At 39.4% G+C, this 25167-nt stretch overlaps 1 protein-coding gene across 1 annotated transcript in view; it reads right to left on the bottom strand.

Moving 5' to 3' along the window:
* Positions 1-24951, bottom strand: part of STMN2 (stathmin 2) — a 50124-nt gene extending 25173 nt beyond the window's left edge. Inside the window, exon 1 of the mRNA XM_045981837.1 lies at positions 24728-24951. Coding sequence (XP_045837793.1) covers positions 24728-24746 — 19 coding nt within the window. The 5' untranslated portion in view covers positions 24747-24951. The remainder of the gene's footprint in view (positions 1-24727) is intronic.
* Positions 24952-25167: the final 216 nt, after the last annotated feature.

The following is a 25167-nucleotide window of genomic DNA, read 5'->3' on the forward strand; positions in this document are numbered from 1 at the left end:
GTAACAGATTAAAGGTATAGAAGAACATGAATTTCTACTGAAAAGAATACTCCTCAACATCTGTCTTCCGTTTCTTGGAAATGAAATTCAATACTTTTTAGTAAGGCCACTGCTCTATTATACTCCATAAGTTAATGAAGGCAGAAGCTAGAAAGGTTGTCTGAGACCAACAGTTTAGAACTCTGTGTGTAATGTATAACCATGACTGATGAAAAGTTTGTCTTTCCTCTCCTAGGTGGTTTGGGGACAAAACTCAATTGACCAATGTGGGCAATTACTTAAGGTCATCCTTACATTGTTTTTATTGAGGGCCATGACTCTCCATGGCATGAACATAGATTCTCATTCATATATTTGTTCTGAATCCTAAGGAGCTCCTTAAAGCCACTTGCAACCATTCTGAGCATATCTTGACTTTCCCTGCAACAAAGGCACATTCTCCATTGAAGAAAGTTTTCCTCTTCACCTGGTAGAGCTGCCCAAATTTTCCCCAGGTGGCATTGCTCTTCCTAATCCTCTCCTCTCAACTAAATTCCTGCCAAAATTTCAATCCCATTTCCAGCCCTCCCTCCTCAGGGTTTCTCTCTCTTAGGGGTGCTGCCCACATTGATCTCCAATTGCCCTTAGCTGACTGTACTACCCAATCTTGATTATATACTGTTATATGTGGTTCTATACTGTCTAAGATCAGTCACTACTGGGTTTTGATGTGTAAATTTTGCTTATAAAACCATAGGCTCTTTGAAAACAAATACTACATCTTACTCATCTATGAAAAAATTCACAGCACAGGTCTGGATGGAACAGAAGGCTATTGCTTAATCAACTGTTGTTGGCTACCTTGCTCATTGATTTTAAGTCAATCTCTCAATTAACAAGTATTTATGATCACCACTGATGGAGAGGAGTTTCTGTAAGGCACTATGGAATTACAAAGAAATATAATAGTATCCTTATTCTCAAGAAGCTTTCAAATTTAGGAAATGGAATACATGGATATAAAAATATGGAGTATATGGATAGAAACACATGCAAAATATGGTGTCAAATAGAGGTACAGGTGATTTGTGTTAGAAGTTCAGAAGAATCTCAAGGCCTTGGTGCTATGGGGAGAGTGGTCAGGAATGGCTTTACAGTTACGGTTGCCAGATTCAGCAAGCAAAAATACGAGGTGCCTAGTTAAGTTTTAATCCAAAAATTGCATGGGACATACTAAAAATCATTCCTTGCTTTTCTGAGGTTCAAATTTCACTGGGTGACTTATATTTTATACAGCAACCAGAACAAATGGACCTGGATGGTAAAGACTGAGTGGAGTTAAGGAAAGCAAGGAAGGGAGAAGGTATGTTTATTATTGTTGACATGGAAATGGGGTTCTGAAGAAGCTATCTGGAAGGCTTTTGTGGGTGGGCAGTGAGTTGAGTTCATGCAAGAAAAGGATAACTGAACTACGGGGAGAATCATTCACTTCATTTTCATGGACTACACTACAATGAGGTTTTTAGGAGTTGTGTCCTGACAGAAAGACTTCCTGGGGCTCAGTTTTGCTCTGAGATGTTGGGTAAGATGTTCTGAATTTTTGTTCACGTGAAAAGTCTATGACTTAAGATATTGTATTTACATTAAGACAACAATTCGTATATTTTTTACCAGAATGTCAAAATATCATGAATTTTCTACATGGTACTTAAAAGAAATTTAAGCTCGAGGGTTTGGTTTTGAGTCCATTCTCAGGAATATTTCTGTGGGAAAATTTGAGAAGCTCAGAGGTGAGAATGAGTGGTTAGCTGGAAGTCCTGGTTTGCCTGCACAGTTCTAGATGAAGCCCGTTAATAATATCCTCTTTCACTGTCAGAATTTGGCCATTACAATTATCTTAGCAATAGGGAGCCGCTGAACATTTTGAAAGGGGGGTTACCTGGTGAAAGCCTCTTCTTAGAAATATTTATCTAGTCATTTTATTATGCAGGAAGGACCTGTTACCACGAGATACACTTAAGATGCAACCGAATAAAGTTCAGCGGGTAATGTGGTATGACTTAAGAAAACAGTAGGGAATGGCAAAGGGAAAAGAAAGGGAAGATAGTTACTAGAGACCGTATGAAAGAACAATGGAGAGTAAACAATAACTGTATTTGGAGTTAAGGGCAGAGGAAGAGAGCAAGAGATCCTTACAGATGGGTGGTTAAGGAAGCTTTCTAGACAAACTGTCACTAAATCTGAGTCTAGTAGGATAGGTTGGCCACACCCTAGAGTATGGGTCAAAATATATGGAATTTGGATTACCTTTTTTTTTTAATCAACAATGAAAAATCCCAAGCAAATGTGAAGGCTATTAGAAATGCGCTAATAAGATTTCACTATTGATATTTCATACTTTGAACTGACAATCCCAGTGACTGGTTTTTGGAACTCAGCATATATTAATTTTTTCATTATACCCCAACACCAAGTAAAGTTCTGGGCAGTTTGTAAGGTTTGGGAAGTAACAGGTAATTCCATATGATCTTTCTCATAGTTGGTTGCATTTGCTATTAACTATTAATGTTTGCAAGTTAGTGTATTTCTCTAGTGAATTCATTTAAAACTCAACCTATATGATGTACAATGATTCTATAGCAATACCTGTTTCACCTAATGATGTATGAACACTAATTGTTTTTCCATTCTTCCAAATGGCTACAGTGGACTATGAATCATGGTAGCAGTGGCTATTTGGGTTTGGAGCACAAAGACTATATCAGGCACCATGCTACGATATATGCATGCATTTCTCATTTAATCTTCTTGATAATGTTAGGAGAAGGATACTATAATGAGACTAGATTTACAGATGAAAGAAAAAGATGCAGAGAAGTGGAGTAGTTTGCCCAATAGCCAACAGATCATGAAGTGTGGAGTTCAGTTTGATTATGGGTCTGTCTGGTTCTATGTGCCTTGCCTGTAATGCCATTCACTTCCTCCAACTATCTGTTCAGATGCATTACACACACCTTCACCATCTCCATATTGTTTTTTAACAAGAAATTAATGTATGTTACTACTGCCTTTGAAACTAAAGAATCCAAGACTTTTTTCTCTTCCCATTTTTCTTTGGCATTTGTTCCTTAATTACTCCCCACATGTGACTTACTGACTACAGAACTATAGGTCAAGTACAGAGACTCAGAGAAATAAAGTATAAGGTGTTTTTTTTTTTTCTTGTATGTTTTACTTGGATAGTAAATATTGGCAGAGATGGCTACAAGACTCAGGAACAGTTTCTCAAAAGGAACTCTGAGTATGTGTATTCTTTTATGACTGAATATATCCTTATCCACTCCTATCACAGCTAATGAAGTAAGTGGTAATTATCTAGGCATTTTAGGGGGAAAATGCATTGCATTGGTTATTTGGATATTTTAAGAGCAATATATTTTGACTGGTAATTACCTGAATTTTTTCATTTTTTTTAACTTTTTCATTTGTGTTTGTGTGTGTGAATCTGAGGAATTCACAAGGAGCATCCAGGAGAACAATAGAATTGGTACTAGAGATTTAATAGATTAGATCTTGGTTTAGATTAAATTAGTAGCAGAGAAATTAATTGTACTTAATAAAATATGAAATAGACAAACACATATATAATGATTTCCTCACTCTTCTAAATACGCAGTCTTCACATAGATCAGAATCAGTGATCTTACAGCTTTCTTTAGCACCTTTTTCCATGTCATAAATTAAGCTCTTCATCCTTTTTTTAACTTGATTTTAACCATATTGTGTGTGTGTGTGTGTGTGTGTGTGTGTGTATTGTATTTGATAGTTTGATTGTTTTGGGGTCCTAGAGCTTGAGGTCAGATTATTTTCTAAAAGTCAAATCTGTCATCCTATTTAGAAATACTTTTGGGTGCTCTATCACTATGATTTTCTTCTTGAAAGAGGAAATAGATGAAATGGATTTTATTTAAAACACTTGTATACCACATTAGCTTGAATTTGGACCTTAAAAAAAGGTTGATGAATATAGTTGATGAATATGTAATTGAAGATTCAACATTGACATGAAAAATAAATCTCCCATTTTTGAAGGTCTATTTTAACATCCCAGAAGATCACTGATATGAGGTAATGTTCTAGATATTTCTGCTATGATGATGTAATGTTAATGGGCTTAGCACAAAAATGGATTCAGTCTACATTCATTCTACCCACCTCCTCCCCACCCCCCAAATTATGATTTCCTAAGATGTAATGACCAGGGAGGGTTTGAAAGATTAATGTTTGATCAGCTGAAATGGCATACTTTTCCTGCAGGAATAGATACCAAATCAAATTAGGGGACATTTAAGAAGGTCAAAGCTGTACAACCCATCGCTGGGTTGTACAGAAACATATAAGGCTCTTAAATTTCAATCTGATTGATTTTTGGCAAAGTAGCTGTGACAAGGAAAAGAAATTGGATGACATGAATCAGTCCTTGTGATCAAAAATGTAATAAGAATAAATGAAACAAGATGGGATTGGGAGGGAGACAAACCATAAATGATTCTTAATCTCACAAAACAAACTGGGGGTTGCTGGGGAGAGGTGGGATTGGAGAGGGGGAGGGGGCTATGGACATTGGGGAGGGGAGGCGAACCATAAGAGACTATGGACTCTGAAAAACAACCTGAGGGTTTTGAAGGGTCAGGGGTGGGAGGTTGGGGGAACAGGTGGTGGGTAATAGGGAGGGCACGTTTTGCATGGAGCACTGGGTGTTGTGCAAAAACAACGAATACTGTTATGCTGAAAAAAATAAATAAAATGGGATAAAAAAAATGTAATAAGAGCGGTAAATTGTACCAATCTGAGACCTCACCTTACCCTTGATTCCAGTTAAACCTCCTGCCGAGTTTAATGAGAATCCCACTATATCATGCAGGATCTTGCCCTTTTTTTCTCTCCCTCTAATGAAAGACATTCTTACAGTCCTACATGGAGATCTGCACTGGTTTATTGGAGTAATGAAAGCTCTTTATTCTGTTTATATTTCAAGACTTTATTGCCAACCTAATTTTGAGTATTCAAGGAAATTTTTTCTTAGGCTCTCAACACTACTAGGTAGTATGAATAAAATGATAGCCTAATGCGATAGCTAGATTGGTTGGTACTTAAATGAGAGAACGCCATCTCAGACACTCAGGAGAGTCGGCTCACCTGGGTGAGTAGAGTTCTGTCATCGGAATGACTCTTCCCTTCTTGTAGTCTCCTGAGCTGGAAGCAACCATCATTTGAGGCTGCCATGACGTTCTTTGAATTGTGTCTGCAAAATGGCTTCCTCTGGCATCTAAGTAATTTAAATTACTCCCCATTACTTTTTTCTCCCTTCCCATTATTTTTTAATTTTATTGGCTGAAGGCTGGAAAAATACTTCCTATCCATTCTTAATTCAGCAAAAACTCATACTTCCTATCCAGACTAATTATTGCATTTGTGGGCTCAATTTCTAGAATCCAAAATGTTTTGGTTATCAATGATAAGGATGTCATTAATGATGTATTACTTTGTTGTAATAATGTGTGAGCTTTCTCCGGAAAAAAATCTGTGGCTCCTACTCATGTGGATTTTATTTTATTTTTTAAAAGATTTTTAGAGATCACGAGTAGGCAGAGATGCAGGCAGGGAGAGAGAGAGAGAGAGAAGGAAGCAGGCTCCCTACTGAGCAGAGAGCCCGATGTGGGGCTTGATCCCAAGACCCTGGGATCATGACCTGAGCCGAAGGCAGAGGCTTTAACCCACTGAGCCACCCATGCACCCCTTCATGTGGATTTTAGAATAAAGTCCATGACATATGTCTTTGCATTGAATAAAGTGGTGTGAAACTACAAATACAGTAAGTTATTTACTATGCTCTCAGTGAAAGCAACACCTTTCAGAAATGGAAAAATGCAAGACTTTTATCACAAGTGCAAAAAAGAAAAAAAACCTGTCATATAAGATTCGTATGATTTTATCTCAGTTAATGGGCCAGTTGACTTTTCCCCTGAGTGGACCAGTGGTTTAGATACTGAGGATACAGAAAATGAATTCAGAGAAACTTATCTGTTAATCACAAGAACGGGCTGCCTGTATGCAAATAAAGGAACACACTAATTTATAGAAAACACTGTGAAGAAACACAGGAGGATTAAGCCGAGACTCCACAGCAACTTGTGTGACAAGCCTTAGACATTAATCTTGATTTATTTAATTAATCTATTGGGCTGAAAACTTAATAAAACTTGAAAGTATATTTCTTGAAGTGTCTCTATGTAAACTTCTGCTTCCTTGGAATGGTGTGAAGTTTCTATGCATTCAAAAAACTCCATATTGTTGTTTTAATTCTGAGCGTGTTCTACAAAATACATTCTACTTAGAACAGTTCCTAGCATCAACCACGAATAAAGGTATTTCACCTTGGTGTGATTGTCAAACGTTTCTTAAGGGTCCACTGGAAAGAATCTTTATTTGGATAGTATACAGACTGCATTCAGATAGGTCTCCCTAAATGTTTTCTTAGGAAACCTAAATGGTATATAAATAATTAATAGAAAATAACTATTTCAGGCAACAGCTGCAAAAACCTCATGGAAGGATAAGCATTCTGCTTGCTTCCAAAAACCTAACGAGAATTCCAGGGTCTCATTTAACTTTGCAAAATGCACAATATGTAACATTTACTTAACGGCACCCTAAAGTCAGATTTTTAAATCACATTCAGTGGCGTTTTATTTCAGCCATCCATTCAAAAACCTCACATTACATGCTTCTGTAATTGGTATAGTGAACCAAAACTGAACAATCAGGTAATTTTTCCCTCTGACTGAAAATACATCCGTGACTTTGCTAGTCACATTAGTATGTGCTCCGGTCACTCTGTGTTACAGAGAATAGAATGAACAAATACATCTTAAGAAAATAGTAAATATAAATATTGTTAAGGTTTGAACTACCTGATAGTAAAAAAAAAAATTATTGTAGTAATATTCTTGAGTAGCTCCGGGAGGATGTGGGAGTAGCAGAGCCTTGGAGGGGAGCGTGAAGCACCTTAACGTTACCGTGTCCGCAGGGCCATCTTCAGCATCAGATCTCCAGGCATGAAAGAAACCCTTCAGGTTAATCCCGGAAGGTGACGAAAATTGCTTTTTTGTTTTGGAAATCAAATGCTACTTCCTCAAGATCGGCCAGGTAAAGACTCAATTTTCTGAAATAGGATTCCTCAGATCGTACACTGGCGCTTGAATTAGTATAGTTTTCTGCTGGGGCCGTAAAGCAACATACGAAGCCAGTAATGCACCCGAAGTCTGCATTCTATGGTCAGCTGGGGTCATCGCTGCTACAAATGGGGTTGAAATATAAAAGACAGAGTAGGGGCGCCTGGGTGGCTCAGTGGGTTAAGCCTCAGCCTTCAGGCTCAGGTCCTGATCTCAGTCAGGGTGTTGGGATCCAGCCCAGCATCAGGCTCTCTGCTCCTGACCGCGCCCACCCCCGCCTGCCTCTCTGCCTACTTGAGATTTCTCTCTGTGTCAAAAAATAAAATCTTTACTTTGCAAAATTATGAAATGTGTGGAGATCGTTTCAAGTGAAACTATGATCCCATGGAGTTGCCCTTTGCTGAATCAATCCCACGTGAGAGGTAGGAAAATAAGCCTGAGATTTTTTTAAAAAATTTTTTTATTTATTTCTTATTTTTTTTATAAACATATAATGTATTTTTATCCCCAGGGGTACAGGTCTGTGAATCACCAGGTTTACACACTTCACAGCACTCACGATAGCACATACCCTCCCCAATGTCCATAACCCCCTCCCCCTCTCCCAACCCCCCCTCCCTCCAGCAACCCTTAGTTTGTTTTGTGAGATTAAGAGTCACTTGTGGTTTGTCTCCGTCCCAATCCCATCTTAAGCCTGAGATTCTGACTGTGTTATAGGACCTTAAAGATCTGTTCAGAAATTTCGGTTTTTTATTTTATGACGTTGAGCAAGTCATTTAACCACTCTGGACCTTTTCCTCATCTATAACTAATTTTATGATCCTACAAATTTAGCAATCTTGTCTTTAAATAAGTAACTTTCCCGTTACCTACAGATTTATCTTGTGTTTTCTGCAGTAGGCATTTTCTTTACCTATATATTTTCAACAAATTACTTTAAGGCATTGCATTTTTTTAAAAGCCTTATATATTTATTTGAGAGGGAGAGAAAGGGAGAGAGCACGAGTGGAAGAGAAGGGGGAGGAAGAACCAGACTCCCTGTTGAGCAGAGAGCCAGAACAGAGGGCTCTATGTCAGGACACTAGGATCATGACCTGAGCCCAAGGCAGATGCTTAACCATCTGAGCCATCCAGGTGCCCCAAGGCATTACAATTTAAAAGAAAACTTACTCAATATTTCTACTTGGCAAAAATGTTGCCCCTTTCCAAATTTTGATATTCCATAGTAAATATTTGTATGACATAAAATATTATAACATATAATGTTCTTCATAAAACAATTCACATTTTAAATTTCAAATTGTCCAAATATTAGGACAAATTTCACTTTCCCACATGTAAGATAGATTTATTTTTGGCTTTGGCTTTAAATATATAATTTTCACTATTAGGCAGAACAAATGATGTACACACTGTAAGCTTCTTGGATACGATTTAAAACTCTTTTGGAATCTGTAATAGTCATTCTTAATATATGTGAAGGATTCCATGTTGCTTTACTGATTGAGGTTGGAAGAGCCCATGCATTTTATTCATTTGTGGCAGTAAATACCATATGATTTGGTGATAAATATTGCCAATAAAATAAAAGGAAAGCAAAAATGGAATCAAGTGTTTGATCTGCAGAGACAAATGTGGGTTGGAATGTGGCATAAGTGGCTGATATTGTTTTACAAATGACAATGTGGTAATACATAATATATGAAGGCACGATGTTGCCTTTATCTTATGGTCTTTTTTTTTCTTTTTTTATTCTGCCCGAATATTATTCATAAAAGAGTGGCCTTGTGGTTGGGAATATTGCTCACAACATTTGCCAAATAATAATAGATGGAGTAGGACAGGGGTCTGTGTACTGGGATGTGGGCCATTTGAGAAATGTCTCCCACAGTTGTGACTCATGCAATTCCATAAGGCTGGGCTTGTATCTCCTTAAATACAGGAGTGAGTCAACCCTAATGGTTTCCATTGCAAGGGCCTTTGAGTTTCTTCTCTTTTAAGAGACAGTCATTTCCTGGCTTGTTTCGTAGAGGTTAGCCCTCATTCCTCTACTATTTTGTTTGCTGCTTATTGTTTCTTCCCAACTATATTTAAGTTTTTTGAGGATGAGGGAAGGTGTCTCACTTAATGTTTTCTATAGTTTTTCCCCCAACATGTAGGAGTGTGTATGGCAGTTAGAAGGTGTTCTGTGAACACTTATTCATTGGGGGCCAAGCAAGGTAGGGCTGTTCATCAGTTGCAAATGATATTTGAATGGGACAGTGGCCCAGGAGCTCTCCCATTGAAAGCAGGTATAGAGTGGGGGTTAAGAGCCCAGATGTTGGAGCCAGATTGAGTTCAACTTTTCTCTCCACTAAATGTACTAGCTTCATGTTATGCTACAGACCAATATTTCTGCATACTTGAAGTTGTTTGCTTCTCCCACTTAGCGCTTATCCCCTAGCTGTAAGCTGTGTGCATAGTTTCAAAATGGCACTAGTAAAGGGCACAACTATGATGTGTGGTTCCCTGAAAAAACTTAAGAAACCCCCACCACCTTTATTTTTCACAACAGTGGGTAATCAACTCTCTCTATTTAGGAGAAAAAGGAGACAAGTGAATGTTTCCTCTACATTTATACGTTGTGTTGCTTTCTTTCCCACCTCACCCCCCCGCCCCAACGGCCCATGGAAAGAATATGAATAGAGCTGAAGACTTATGCTCTTGTTCAGGATCTTTTCAACTTTGAACAATTTATTAAACCCGAATAGATGTTTATTTATCCACAAAATGGAGATAGGATGTTGTTGTAAGGATCGACTTAGGTATGTGTTGGGAAATTGAAATGCTGTACTGACATAATATGTTATTAGTGAAGATTCTTCTTCTACAAACTGATCCATATTCTTTTTTTTTTTTTCCTGGCACCAGAGTTTAGGACTTTTAATTTGTCCCAAATTTGCTGAAGCAAAAACCATGATAAAACATTCTGCTTTCCTTTACATACCCCAATGCAAAAAACAAAAACAAAACTATTTGTAGGAAAAAAATGGTTTTGTACATGGGAAGAAACAATATAAATTCAAAACTTACAGATAAGGATTAGCTCTATCACTCATCTCTTTAAAAAGTTTATATGAATATCTAGTCAAAACCAACAGGGTATCTCCCTTGAAATGTAATCTATATGAATTTCCAAGTAGACCACAGGACTGTACTATCTTGTAATGTCCTCAGAAGGCTCTGTCACTGAAACTGATCTATATTCTTGAGTGACCTTTTGAAGTTTTACTGGGCTTGGCTAAAGTGAAATGTTGTGGAACCTCGTTTCGTACAGTTCTGCCTGCTTCTCTTAGTTCATCCTTATCTCATTGAGTCAACAAACACAGTCAGAGCTCCTATGATGTCCAAGAGAGACATGGCAGTTAAGCAGGTGAACCCTGAGATTTGACTGACTTGTCCTGAATCCTGATCCATCCCTGTGTGTGTGTGTGTGTGGGGGGGGGGGGTGACCCATCCCAGGCTGTGTGTGACTTCTCCTCTCTCCCTTTCTCACCCGTGAAAATGGGGATGATGATACCCTCGCAAGTGTTTGGCATAGTCACAGACCCGACAGAGTTAGCACTCAGTACATATTAGCCAATAGCAGTGTTATTATTACCAGCCACTTACAAAGTAGGTGGAACATGGTTCAGTCCTAAAAGAAGCCCTCAGCATAGTTGGATCAAAGACAAAGAAAGGTCTGCAGCAAAACAGGAACTAAGAACAGCTCACGATGAGGAAGCTGGAGTGTAGTGAGGTGAGCGCTAGATTGAAACCTAGAGCTGCCCTGAATATTTGTACCCCAGAGCAAGTCACTTAACTTTCCTTGGCTTCTGCTTTCCTTCCTTGTCAGGTGGGGATAATGAAACTTGTTTGGGGGTTGCCATAAAAATTGAATGGGGAAAAGCAGCATAAGGAGGATGCGTGACATATAGCTGGTTCACTCGTAGTAGGGAAGAAATAAATGACCAGGAAGATGTTAGCAAAAGGTGTATTTAATGATATATGGCCAATTCCCACATTTACTAGGAGACAGTAAATCTGCTGTAAGAGTTCACAGGAAGGAAAGATTAAGGAAAGCCAGACTTGGGAAACTGCTAGAATTTGCTTCATGGAGAGCAAATCGTTTCTCAGAAGCAATTCTGAGAAATCCAATTTGACTTCTTAGCTGACTACCCTACTTATTGCCTATTCGCTTCTAAAATTTAGCAGAAGTGATAAAACCTGTAGTTTTCTGCATAGAAAAACTTCAGGGCTGTTTGTTACTTGTCATTCCCCTTACAATTAATTTAGATGCATAAGCTTTGGTTTCACCAAGCAAGCAGGACACAGAATCCAGTGTTCTGGGCAAGCTACATCTTTCTGCATTTCTTTTCTTGGATATGTTGTAACACAGCTTGTAGCAATTGATAACCAATACAGACTGCAACTGTGAACACTATTTTGAGATTGCATTTTAAGAAAAATTTCAGTGGATGAAATCCAATTCTTTCAAAGCTACTTAATTCAGTATTTCTTCCATGTCAGCCCTGAAGTTAGAAAAAAATTTCACCCTAAATACTGACTTCCATTTTCTTTTATTTTGTTCTGTTACTAAACTTTTTTTTTTTAAAGGTTTTATTTATTTATTTGTCAGAGGAAGAGAGAGAGAGAGAGAGAGAGAGAGTTCAAGCAGGGGGAGTAGCAGGCAGAGGGAGAAGCAAGGCCCCCTGCTGAGCAAGAAGCCAGATGCTGGGATCATGACCTGAGCCAAAGGTGGACCCTTAACCAACTGACCCACCCAGGCATCCCAACTTTTTTCTTTTTAAACCAAGTTTTTGTCTGATAGAGAGGTGCAGCTCTTTGCTCTCTACTTCGTGCTTGGTAGCTGTTTCAGAACTCTGCTAGATTTTTTTAAGTGAGGAAATATCTACATTTTCTTTAAAGCTGGTCTTTCTTACCAGGTGCATGTATTATGAACTTGTGAGGATATAACATTGTTTTAAGGCTTTCATATAAATCTCCTCCTTTGTCATTATTCTATGTTTATGAGAAAGTAGGAGTCTATTATTACCTGTATTTTATGGCCTTTAGATGTGAAAAAATACTGAGTACTTTTATACAGAGAGAGCTATAATCAACAGTAACTAATTTGAAAAAGGCCTATATAACTCTTATAAATGTAAGCACACAATTCTATTAATATGTCTGCAGTTATGTCATAAATATAATTCCTAGTTTATGTATCATACATTTATATGAAATTTTGGAGGCAAATACTTAAAATGCTCTTTTCTATTGGTAGTCAATTATCCTCCCTTAAGCCTTTGTAAAGTCTGATGTCAGATGAATGCTAATTTGATTTCTCAGGATATCTTTATTATTCTAACGATTACATTCTGCTAACGTCTTCCAGATTTATATTGGCTGGTACCTGAAACACTATCGATTGAGAAGGTATTACTGTCATCAATGACTGAGGAATAACATATCTCTACATATCCGTAGCCTTTTCCCATCACAGTCATCTAAGGAATATTACATTCTTACTGTGTGGCTCAAACTGATGGGTTTATAAGATTGTAAGGAGAAGAGACTCTGAGTGTGTGGGGTGTGTGTGTTACATGATATAATCCCCATTTCTCCGCTCTTTTTTTCTTTCTTTGAGAGGTGGTAGGGGCAGGGGAGGCAGAGGCAGAAGGAGAGAGAGAATCCCAACAGGCTCCATGCCCAATGTGTGAGCACCTGCCAAGGGGCTCAGGCAGATCTCACAATGCTGAGATCATGACCTGAGCAGAAATAAAAAGTCAGAGACTTAACCCACTGAGCCACCAGGATGCCCCTCTTCCTGCTCTTTAAGAGAACTCAGTGTAGACTTTTACATCTTATTGTTCTTAATTATTTCTACTGAATGTGACATTTTATGTAGATGAGCCTTACTGGGCAGACAAGAACGGTCAATTTTATTGAAGTTTTATATATATTTGAAGTTGGATGAGATATGAAATATGACTGTGAAACATGCCATGAGAAATAAATGCAAGAGAGGTGTGCTTTTAATTTTGGCATTCTCTGGAGTGGATCTGTCTTGGAGATATACTATATTGGCAGCTGCATCATAAATATAATATCAGCTCTCTCTGTATCACAAAGAATTGTTAATAGTAGTCATTTCTTAAATTCCAAGTAATTTCTAGTAGATTTGTTACTACATTCACAGAGCATAAGAATTTAGAAGTTTACTTTAAAAGATTACTTTTATTTAATATTTTCATGATCTATTTAGGGGGGCTTGGAAGGAGATTAAAATTTTTTTTTATTAAAAAGTACTTAACAGTCAATTGTTGAATGACGCCTCATAACAACCATATGATTTAGGTGGCATTATTTTTCTCATTTCATAATTGAGAAAATTGTGGTATAGAAATGATAATTTGTTCAAGGATTATCTGATAGTGAATAGCAGGGCAGGGTTCAAAACTATGTCCATCTAATATGCAATCCACCTCTAATCTGCCTGACCTAAGTTTTTTTTTGGGGGGGGGACTGTTTTTAATTTACATAGCATTTTGCATTCTTTTGAGTTCCATGACAAGTTGCATTTTCTTATTATACGAAGCTTTTCCCTTTTGTTTTTAACTTTTGGAGGCAGCTTTAAACCAACCTTTCAGCAGCATGAACATTTGCGTTTAGGTTGTTTGATCTAAGGTGGGCTTGTACTGTTGCTTGATGGGGCAGACTCAGAAGGTAGAGAACGTCAAGGCGGTGCAGGTAAGGGGCAAACATGGAAGAAGCATAACAATTTGTTATGAGTTTGTTATGAGTTTTATCTTTTCCTTTCCAACCCTCTGATATTTTCTATTTCTACTTTCAAGGGCATGCCTACTTTGCCCAACAATTCTCTTACCTTGATGGCTGCCATCTTGGGCCACTATTCATCACCCTTCCCTTAAAGAACGTTGGGTTGGAGAAAAATGGGGTGGGGACTGACTGCAAGAAGTTAAGCTTTGGAGAAGTTAGTTGCTTCTTCTCAGCTGATGTTCATTTAAAAAAACTTTTAAAGAAGAATCTTGGGTGGGACCTAAGCACAAGACCTTCAAAATATCAGATACTGTTGCTCAAGCAATTCACTTGACATTTCATTTTAATTACTTAGGAAGTGTTTTTCAAAGAAAACCAAATGACTCTGTTTCTGTGCTCCTTGTTCCTTCGTTATTTATTCTAAATGTGCATCAGTACATGGGTAAAATATCCAGGCATTCTATCTGATGACACATAATGCCATGGGCTGCATTTATACAGTGTTTGACAGACATTAATCACTTTCACATTTGTTTCCTTGGCTCTGGAAAGGACCCTCTGAAACAGACAAGGCAATATCTCACCACTTTATAATGCTACAATAGGGGCATAGAGAGGAAAAGGAACCTGACCAAGGTTGGCTAGCTAAGACAGTCAAGACTAGAGCTCAGGGCTTCAGAATTCTGCTCCGGGGCTCTTCCAGCAATGCAACCCTGGCTGCATGTGGAGAGGGAGCAGAGCTGTTAGGGCTAAAGTCTTCTATTCTCTTGAGTTCTGAGTTGCAGAGCTATTCAGAGGAAGGAAATCACACTAGAGGGCCATGCTGCTCCCCACACTGTTCCAGGTACCCCACTGGTCACCAGCATTAGGTTTGATCCAAGTATGGTTCTGGACCAGGAGCATCAGCAATGTGTCCCCCACCCTCCAAGCGTGTTAGAAATGCAAATTAATGAGACTCACCTTAGAGTCAGGGAATGGGAATCAGAACCTTAGGGGTGGGGGGGCTGGTGCAGGATGGGATCTGAATGCTGCTGAGGCTCAGTTAAGGTGGAGAAACCTTTTAACTAAGGGATTTCCTGGCTGGATTGGTTGATAGAGGACACTAGTTAGATATTTCAAGTTTGTATCCTCTGGGTGGATCACAGTACTTTTAACTGATGTTCTTTGTGTAGCATTATGTACTGTCTTATAATATGGTAGGATAGTATAATAAAATTTTTTAAAATGGTGGAGACTTCCAGTTATGGTTTTAAGCTACTACTACTGGCATTCAACTTTTTTGTATGTGCAGAGTCTTGTCTTCTACAAAAGACTAAATTCTTTCAAGCAAGAGAATCATATTTATTTATAGTCTCATGATACTTAGCATAAGCTTCAAAAGAGAATTGGTGCTTGAATCTATTTTACTTTGGTAAGTCTTGCCATTAACTATTAACTATTAATGACTTTGGACTAGAGGCAAATATGTTTAGTGTGTGACCTCCTCATGTATGCCTATTTGTTTATAGGACTTAGAGGAGTAGTGCTAAACTTTATTAGTTTTATTTTTTATTACATAATATATTATATTGCATAATATATTATACCATTATAATCATATAGAATATGCATATTCTATATAATATATAATTATCTATCTATCTATCTATCTATCTATCTATCTATCTATCTATCTTTATTAAACACATGTTCTGGCCCTGGCCCTGAAGCTTACCACATATGAACTTGACTGAGTAAATTCTTTGAGCTTAAACTGACTCATTTTAAACAAAGCAACATGTATACTATGCCCATTTCATAGGGACTATGTGAAGATTAAAAAGGATAGAGGAAGTAAATATTTTCTAAGAACTACAAGGTCCTTATGGATAGATCATTCTATCTAAATCCTCTTTTGAAACTTACATTTCTCAGACTTCTACGTTTGCTCTCCATTTTTTAATATGAAAGGAAAAGATAAGTCTGAAGTAGAATGGAAAGATTTTTAAAGTGACAAGGAGTCTTGGATAATCATGTAATCTGTACATCAAAAGACTAGAATTGACTCTGGTAATTTTTCATGTGTTTGAATGATGAGAATGAGAAGGATGCTAAATGGTGCTTTTCAGAGAAAGCTGCAAGACTTAAATTACAACAATAGATATTAGTGTTGGAAATAAAAAAGAACTTGGCAGGCATAAGGACAAGATGTTCCACAGCAAGATTCCAAGGGAGCCTCCAGTAACTCCAGGGTTGATGAACTGCCTGACGAGGTTGGTGCCCCTTCCCCTGATATTGGGTGAGTGCTACCAAGGAACGTCTTGAGATTTTCTGGTCTCCGTTTTGCAATAGTCAGTATATTGCAGGTTGAACTTTGTCACGTGAGTTAGACTTCTATCTACTAAGAACCCGGAACTGAAAGATTATCATTAGGTTCATTGTGAGTGTTGTTGTTGAATGGAAATCAACCGGGGCTGCGGTGCATGGGGGAATCTTCCAAAAGAGGGAATAGAGTGCTAACAAAAAATTAAAGTTTACAATGCTCTCTCGTACAAGTATTTGTGGAACAAGGTTTAGATAAAGTTCATCAATTTCTTTTTATTCTGATATAAAGAACTGTTACTTGAATGGTTGAAAGATTGACAAATTGATATTCAGATGATCTATTGTTAGACTAATTATTTGTCCAATGGATGGTGTACAAACTCTGACATCAAAAGTCTTATTCCAAAAGAATAACTGCTAAATAAGCACTCATACAGGAATTGCTTTACAACTTCACTTAAAAAAAAAAAAAAAGAAAAAAGTCAGGCCCGACAATGTTATTTTTAGTGTACTATACAAAAACTATAATTATCTATTTCTAGTCAAATTTTTTGAATTTTGTAATTTTTCCAAGTATTAGATATTTTAATCTGGAGGTAGACAAAATTGAAAATGAGAAAAATCTTAAAATTTTTATTATGCTTTTGTAGTAAAATCTATGACTGCTTCTCTTAAATACAGTTCCTAGAGAAGCTATATTTCCAGATGACTAACAAAATGATTGCTGAAATGCATTAATTAACCTTTATATTCACATAAAAGTGTTTTGTGAGAACAAATGTACACAAAATGTTATCTTTAATCATGGCTAATAAAAATGGGTTATATAAACACAGGTTTTACTACTGCAGATGTCTCCTTGACAAATGACAGGACCTGATTCCTTTATTAAAAGATAATTAAAAATGTTTCACAAGGGACTCAGAGCCTTCCTCCTGCCTGCTTGCTTTTGAGATAATAAGGGGTAGAGTCTTGAAGTAATATCTAATGATTATACTAAATGTGGATGCCTAGGTGGTATATCTCTTTTAGTTCTAGATTTATTTCATAAAAAAATATTAAAGCTAAATATCTAGTGTCTATGTAAGGAGGTAAGTGTCCATTTTAAAATGCAATAACCATGATGACACTGATTAGATTAAGTCAAGATTTTCTTTTTCTTTCTTTCCAGACTGGTCATCATGGTGTCCACATGAGAAGTCTCTGCTTCTCTCTTAGCCTTCAGACAGCCATGTGTTCCATACATTACAACCCCCAAGGTCTCATAGCTCTTGTTCCCCCAAAGCCTAAATCAAGGCAATTATTTTAATAAGTCCCAGGTTAGCAATTAAAGGTAGCTATCAATTTGAAGGCATCGCCTCTTTAAAGTGAGTCTGTGCTAAGAAAGGATAAGACCATCTCAGCCTTGTTGGACAAAACAGCAGTCTCATGGGTTTGACCTCCATGGTGGGAACACCTCTGACATGGAGCATTTATAAGAGTAACTGCTACTGGTTAAAGGGACAGATTCTGGAACCAGATGGCCTGGGTTCAAGTTCTGTATCTAACTGTGTGACCTTGGATAAAAGTTACTTCCCCCCGTGACTCAGTTTCCTCCTCTGTTAAAGCACTTACTTTTTGGGCTTATTGGCTATTAACGTAACTAATATGTGTAAAGGGCTTGGTGCCTAGCATGTTATATATGCTATATCAGGGTTGAATCGATCAGTAAAAATCCTTTCTTATAGATACTCTAAAATTTATGTCTATGCTGGAAAAACAAATCTTGAAAGAGAACAGTGGCAGTGGAAAACTGTTGATTGACAACAACAGCTACAAAACAGGAATGGATAATCTTGAGGCTTAATCCAACTTCACGTTGCATAATAGTATATCCTACAGCTGTGGGGCCAGTTTTATTGGGGACTGTTTTTAGTGCTCTATTTGGGAAATAATGTATTTCTAATTTCAGATATTTTAGATATAGTGTAATTTTGTAGGATAGCATTTCCAGAAACGTGGGAATGCACCCCACTGCATGGGAGCACTGACATATGGTATTTTTGGAGCTCTTTTTTGAAGTCTAGTTTTTTTTTCCCTTTAGGTTGACTTTCTTCCAAAGTTAGTATGGAACAATGGAGGTCCTTTATTGGCTTAAGTAAGGAGAAAACACATACATAATTTGTTTTCAATTATGCAGCCAAACTCAATAAATTATTAATAATTTTCTCATGTGGAAGAAATTCTCTGTTAATTTGGTAAGTAACACTTATGGGCTATGTTGAAAGGCAATTTTAGTGCTGTTTAATCTGTTTTAGCTTATACAGTATGTGGAGTATTTGTAGCAAATTATCTCTGTGACAAATGGGATTAGCTATATGGCAAATTGAATTAGGCAAATTTTAGATTATCCCATAACTAAAAGGTTGTGAGTTGAACTCTGCTCTGCACATTGTTTTGTAAATAACAGTAAGCTAGCAATATTGATTTATCATTTTTCTCCACTGTGCCACAAGCCATATTCATTTTTCCTTAGGCACATACACACACACATACACACACAGAGCTAAATTCGCATTTTCCACATTTTGTTGAAGGTCTTCTGCTGAGTCCTACAATATGAATATATTTTAAAGAATCCAATTATGAGAGACTGATGGCAGAGAACACATAAGTCCCAGAGGAATAAATCCCTAAGAGTATGAAAGGGGAAGTGAAATATTTTGTAAAGATTGCCATGCCTTTGAAAATGTAACACCCAATACCAAAGCTTATTAAGTGAGGAACACCTCTATCACAATTCTCTCTTTCTGAAACCGACATACAGGGTGGTTAGAATCAGCATCACCTGGGAGTTTGTTAGGAATGCAGAACGTCTGGTCTCCACTGGTCCTACTGTATCAGAATTAGCATTTTAATGAAAATCACAGGTAATTCATATGCACATTAAAGTTTGAGGAGCACAGTAATATGAAACTATTAAATATTTTCCAGATGGATTATAGTTACGTGAAAAAAAAAATCCCTGCCAATTCAAACATGGAAAAAAACTAATTTCAATGATCCTAAAAATTAGTTTAGGCTTGTTTTTGGTACCCCCCTCCTCAGTATCATGTTGTATCTATGTTTTAACTTCTAGCCTAAAGCTCCCTAAAGGTGGACACTGATATTCAGGTATGTCCCCAACATCTTGAGCACAGTTTAAATAAATGAATAAGTAAACAATGTTTTTGTTTAATTTATTCCTTTATTTAAACGTTACAACTTTCTGTTCCTAAATAATTTTGCTATTACTACTGACCATTTTCTACCATTCATCCACGACAAACTCCCAAAAGTAACATAAATGGTATTATAATAACAGTGTAATAAAACTCGCAAGTAAAATCATAAAAGGACTAACCAGGGTTAACACTCATTTCTACTCATTTTTAATAGTCTCCTTGAAAATGTGCACAAATTTTCATCCAGTAGGGTAAAGTATGGCATTAATTTATTAAGTAAGCAATTATATGTTTCAGATTAAAAAAAAAAGATTTTATTAAATAGTATTTGAAACTGGGGGCGCCTGGGTGGCTCAGTGGGTTAAAGCCTCTGCCTTCGGCTCAGGTCATGATCCCAGGATCCTGGGATTGAGCCCCGCATCGGGCTCTCTGCTCAGCGGGGAGCCTGCTTCCTCCTCTCTCTCTCTGCCTACTTGTAATTTCTGTCTTTCGAATAAATGAATAAAATCTTAAAAAAAAAAAAAATCAATCACCTATTTCTTTAGAGAACTAGATTGCCCTCTAGTGGGGCGAAAGCTTATGTGGACGCCAAGGTTTTCCAGTGGGGAGAGAACAAGAAATGAGAACCAGCCTCGGTTCTGGAAACATCTGGGTCATCAGCTAATTTGGTATTTTATGTGGCCAATTTCTTGCATTTTTCATATAAGGTCACAGATCCTGTGACAACAGTACGGTGTGTGTTTCTCCAAGAAACAGAAAGAAAATTGGTGTGAGCTGGAATTGGATTTTAGCAGCTCGGGAATGGCCACACCCAGAGCAGGTACCCACCTGCCCAGGGCCAGCATCATCCAGCCTTGTGAGCAAGGAGCTCCTGAGATGGAATCGGGCATGTAGTCAGTCCTGTTCGGTTGGAATAAAAAAAGCCATAGTGATTGACAAATGAGGAATTTTCCTAAAGATGGTCTGGATTCATTAATGACAAAAATGCTCAATTAAATGTGATTGATTCATCTCCCATTTCACTTTTAACCTTATAGATTTAACTTGCAATTCTGGATGATAGAAAATACTAGATATTCACAGAACTCAGTAACTATTTTGATCCTACATTGTAGGGTGAAAAACTATTTTATTTCATGCATTGGCTTTATCCACTCTGAAAGGACTGCCAGGCACTGTGGAATCTGAGCAAAATGTAGCCTCTTACAGCCTCTTCATCACAGGCACGCTGGCTCAAATGACTAAATGCTTCTATCCATTAATACTTTTAAAAATCTCCAAAGTAAATAAATGTGTTTTTAGTGCAACAAAAAAAAATCCTGCTAAAAATGTTAATGACTAAGAGCAGAGGCACTCATTCTAACAATAAAAATACTCCCCTCCTCCTTAGGATAAAACTATTTACTACAAAGCCATAGGTCACTTCGCAAAACCATTGCAAATAGTGACTGAAAAAAATTCCAGACTTTAATGCTAAAAACCATTCAATCTTATTTATTATTTTAAAGTACACTTTCAGAGAATTTTGACATGTGTCGACAAATGCCACCAGGTATACTAATTTATATCATCATACTAGCTCTTTGTATAGGGCTACACTGAGTCATGTAATGCTTACTACAGGTTCAGCTTACTCGCTGGTATTAACCATATATAATTAATTGATAAGCTAATGCTATTTCTCTTTCAGTTTTTTTGTTTGTTAGATTTTATTTATTTATTTGACACAGAGAGACACAGGGAGAGAGGGAACACAGTAGAGGGTATGGGAGAGGGAGAAGCAGGCTCCCTGTTGAGCAGGGAGCCTGATGCGGGGCTCAATCCCAGGGTTTTGGGATCATGACCTGAGCTGAAGGCAGACGCTTAACGACTGAGCCACCCAGGCGCCCCTCTCTTTCAGTTTTATGTTGCAACCCTGAGTGCTCGCTTCGGCAGCACATATACTAAAATTGGAATGTTGCAACCCTGACTAAATCCTCATTTTTCCACTTCTGGTTATTTATATATCCACTTAAAAGGTGCCCACTTTATTAGAGTAGATAAAGGGGAATACTATATGCACCTAGGACAATCATGCTGAATAATTGTTTAATGAATCAGGAAAAAGCACCCGCCCTGGTGATTAATTGATTATGCAGTGCAACTGAAACGAGTTCAAAATCCATTATTTTAGTATTGCAGAGGTTGAACTTCTCTTCATGATTTGCAAATACAGCTTACTCACGACAGAAAGAAACCTTCCATTTGTCATATTTTGGGTGGGATTTTTATTAATGGAATGGTGGCTACCATTTGAGGATCCAGGTTTCTGTGCCGAACTGAGACAGTATCAAGAATCAGCAATTGGAAGAACAGTTTCAGAAAAAAAAAAAAAAAAAAAAAAAAAAGAAAAGAAACAGTTAAAAATGTGTGCATAACCTATGTATAATGATTGGTAGATATGACCTTATGGAATACACAGTGAAGATTATTACATCTCAGTTATATACGTATAATTTTACTCTTTGCAGTCACAAACAATTATCTTTGGAGAATTTTCCAGCAATCTCTGGCACACAAACCCTATCCTTAGTAAGCACCTTCAGGTAATACCCGACCCACAAGAACATATGTAATCCAGACAGGAATTGAAAACACATCCGCTTTATAATGTAAAATGAACAACAGGGCAAAAAATTCCTTTTTTAAGGGGTGGGGGAGAAGGAAGGGAAGAGTAGAAGGGAGAAAAGAGTGCAACAAGGGTTAATCCTTAAATTCAATTATTCAAACCTTTTGAACAAATAGGCCATTGAGTCATAAAGTAGTAGTAGTAATAATAGTAATGATGATGATGATAATAATAATAATAATAATACTATGAAATAACACTGATGGTGATGAATTTGTCGCCCTCTCCTTCAGCAGAAACCCTCCGGTGCGGGTGCAGAAAGCAGAGCGAGATCGCCCCCATCCCTAATTCTGAGAACCTTTCTGGACTTGCGGGTGAATCGCGAACTGTGAGAAGTGGGGGTAGCTTAGGACACTGCGCAGAAATGCGTCTCCCAGGCTGCACCCGCGGGGGCGAGCGCCCAGCTCCGGGGAGGGGAGCACAGGGCGCGGCGCGGGGCTCTGCAGGGCTGGCAGCGCTCCACGCGCCGGCTCGCCAAGAGCGCCCCCACCAGGCCAGCGGCTGATTAGTCCGGGCCGCAGCTGGGAGGGGTGGGGCCGGGCCGCGCCTTGCTTGAATAGTGAGGGTCCCTTCTGGAGAGACTATCCAAAGGGACTACGTCCCGGGAAATGATAGAGAACCCCGCTTGGGCCGAGGGTTTCAACTAGGGGGAAAGTAGCCTGAACTCTGCGGGTTGTGGGAGGGCGAGAAGAGAAGAACCCTCCCCGCACCCCTGGAAGGGGTCACCTCTGCGGTCTTGCAGCCGGCTGGGGTGGGGCCGCGCTTTTGTATGGACCGGCGGGGCTCGAGCCAGCTTTTCTGCAGAGACACCCGCTTGGCTGGGAGGGGCTCGGCACCAGGACTTGGGGCAATATCGGGTGTCTGCGCAAAGCAAGGGGGTGTCTGGGTTGTTCTGGACTGCGGGGCTGAAAAAAGGGGGGCTTTAAGACAGCAGACCGTTCAACGGCCCCTCCCCAACTCCATTTCTTCGCCAAGCCTCGGAGCCGGAGGTCTTCCCAGCACCGCAAAAAGGGTGGGGCAGGGCGGGGCTGTGCGGAGCAAGCCCTGTCCACCGCTTTATCCCTTTTCCACATCCCGCACCAGTGTCCCGGGGGAGGGGTGCTTCCAGCAGTCACCAGACCTCTGGCCCATCCCTGCCTATCCACTCCGGGGGCCACTGAGCGCTGGAACCATGGGGCACTTAGAGGCGTACAACCGGTTGGGGATCTCTCGGGTCTCAACTGTTTCCCTGATATATAGGTTGAGCTTATGGAAATTGCCATTATTTGGCCCTGTCTGACCTAGAAGACGGATATTTTCACGTGGCTCAATTTATTAAGAAGTTGACCTGTTTTGTATCTGTATTATAATATCTACACTTATCTAGGTTCCCTAAGCTTTTACCCAAAACGATTAATGAGCTCGAAGAAGCCTTTATTCGCGTCAATGTCTAGTTACCCTATGCAATGTGGTTTTGAAAAGAAAAATGTTAACCCACTTTTTTCCTCCTCTCGGTTAAACAGAACAATGAGGCCAGGGTGGGGAAGACAGGGGCAATGGTCAGGTCTCATTCGGAAGCCGAGTCGGAGTCTGTAGCTACAAGCGCGGGGCGTGGCGCTGCTGTTCCCCCCAGGGCTGGGCTCCTGGGTGTCGCGCTGCGCTCCCCACCAGGCCCTCTTTCGGCTGAAGCTGCTGCACCCGGAGGGGGGGAGGAGTGAGGGCGCCGGCTTGGCTTCACACAGGGTGGGGCCGTCCGCATTGTGCGCCCAGCGCTGCAGGTGCCTCCCCCTGGGACCGTTCGTCCTCACACAAAGAAACCCCACCCCAGCGCCCGCGAAACCGCTGTCCCTCCACCCCTCCCCACCGCGCGCTTCCCCGCCCCTGCAGCTGCCCACCCGCGCCCTCCATGCCCTCCCCGACTTCCTCTCTTTTTCCCCTCCCTTTCCCTAAAACAAAGGAGCGTAGCACCCCATCCCCCGCCCTAACCTCCCCGCACCGCGCCCCAGGACTAGCGGTTTTTCGGACGAGACAATACCATAAAATTTGCCCCGTTCTCCACTCGCCCCCCCAACCCGTCTCCACCCATCTTTCAAACAACCTAAAAGGGACCGATTTGACTTCGCATTTTTCTTTTTCCTTTCCGCCACCTCCCTCTCCTCTTCCCCATTTTCCTTTTTTTAACTAAAGAAATGAAGGATGTTACAAGCACTTTTCAAAATGTCCCTTAACCCCATCTAAGGCAAACAGTAAAGGTAGCTCCCTCCCCCCACGATTGAGCCCTAATTTAAAACATGGAAACAGAACAAATTCTCTTCCCATGGGAAGGCAACTTACCTGCTTCTTTCTTTCAAAAGAAAATTTTAGTTTTAGGTTTCCAGGGACCCCTCTTTGCCCTTCTCAAACCCCCAGAACTGTCTTCATCCTTCCCGGTTTCTGTTTTATCATTAACGTCTTTTTCTTTATAAAATATTTCCCAATGCCTTAAAAGCTCTTAAGAGAGAAGGTGAGAGAGGTGGGCTCCAGGTCGAGCCGAGGAAGAAGGAGTCGCGATGCCTTACCCATTGCTGTTTTAGCCATTGTAGGGATGTGCAGATGCTGAGCGGTGGCGAAGGCGAAGGGTCCAGCTACAGCAGCGGAGAGCGCGAGAGAGAAGACTGAATAAGGCACTGAGTCTGCAGAGTGGGACCGTGCGAGAGAAAGAGCAAGAGGCAGGAGCCCATGAATAATTATCACTCAGAAGCTCAAGCAGATTGGCTCCCAAGGTCCCCTGACATGACTCCCGCAGAGTCAGAATCTCCAAGCATTAAATATTGATCGGCCAATGGTGCTGGAGTACAAAGTACCAGAATGCAGTTTGAAATGGAAATCAGTCCTTCCCTGGCAGCTCCCCCCCGTTTTGGGGGCCTGATAGTACAGTCCAAGTAGAGTGGAGCCTTAGCCCAGAAGCCTCCTAGGAGCTAAGAACTGGGCTGTGCCTACCTGGGAGCTCAGAGGATTG

The sequence above is a fragment of the Meles meles genome, chromosome 1 (assembly GCF_922984935.1).
Source record: "Meles meles chromosome 1, mMelMel3.1 paternal haplotype, whole genome shotgun sequence".
NCBI lineage: Eukaryota > Metazoa > Chordata > Mammalia > Carnivora > Mustelidae > Meles > Meles meles.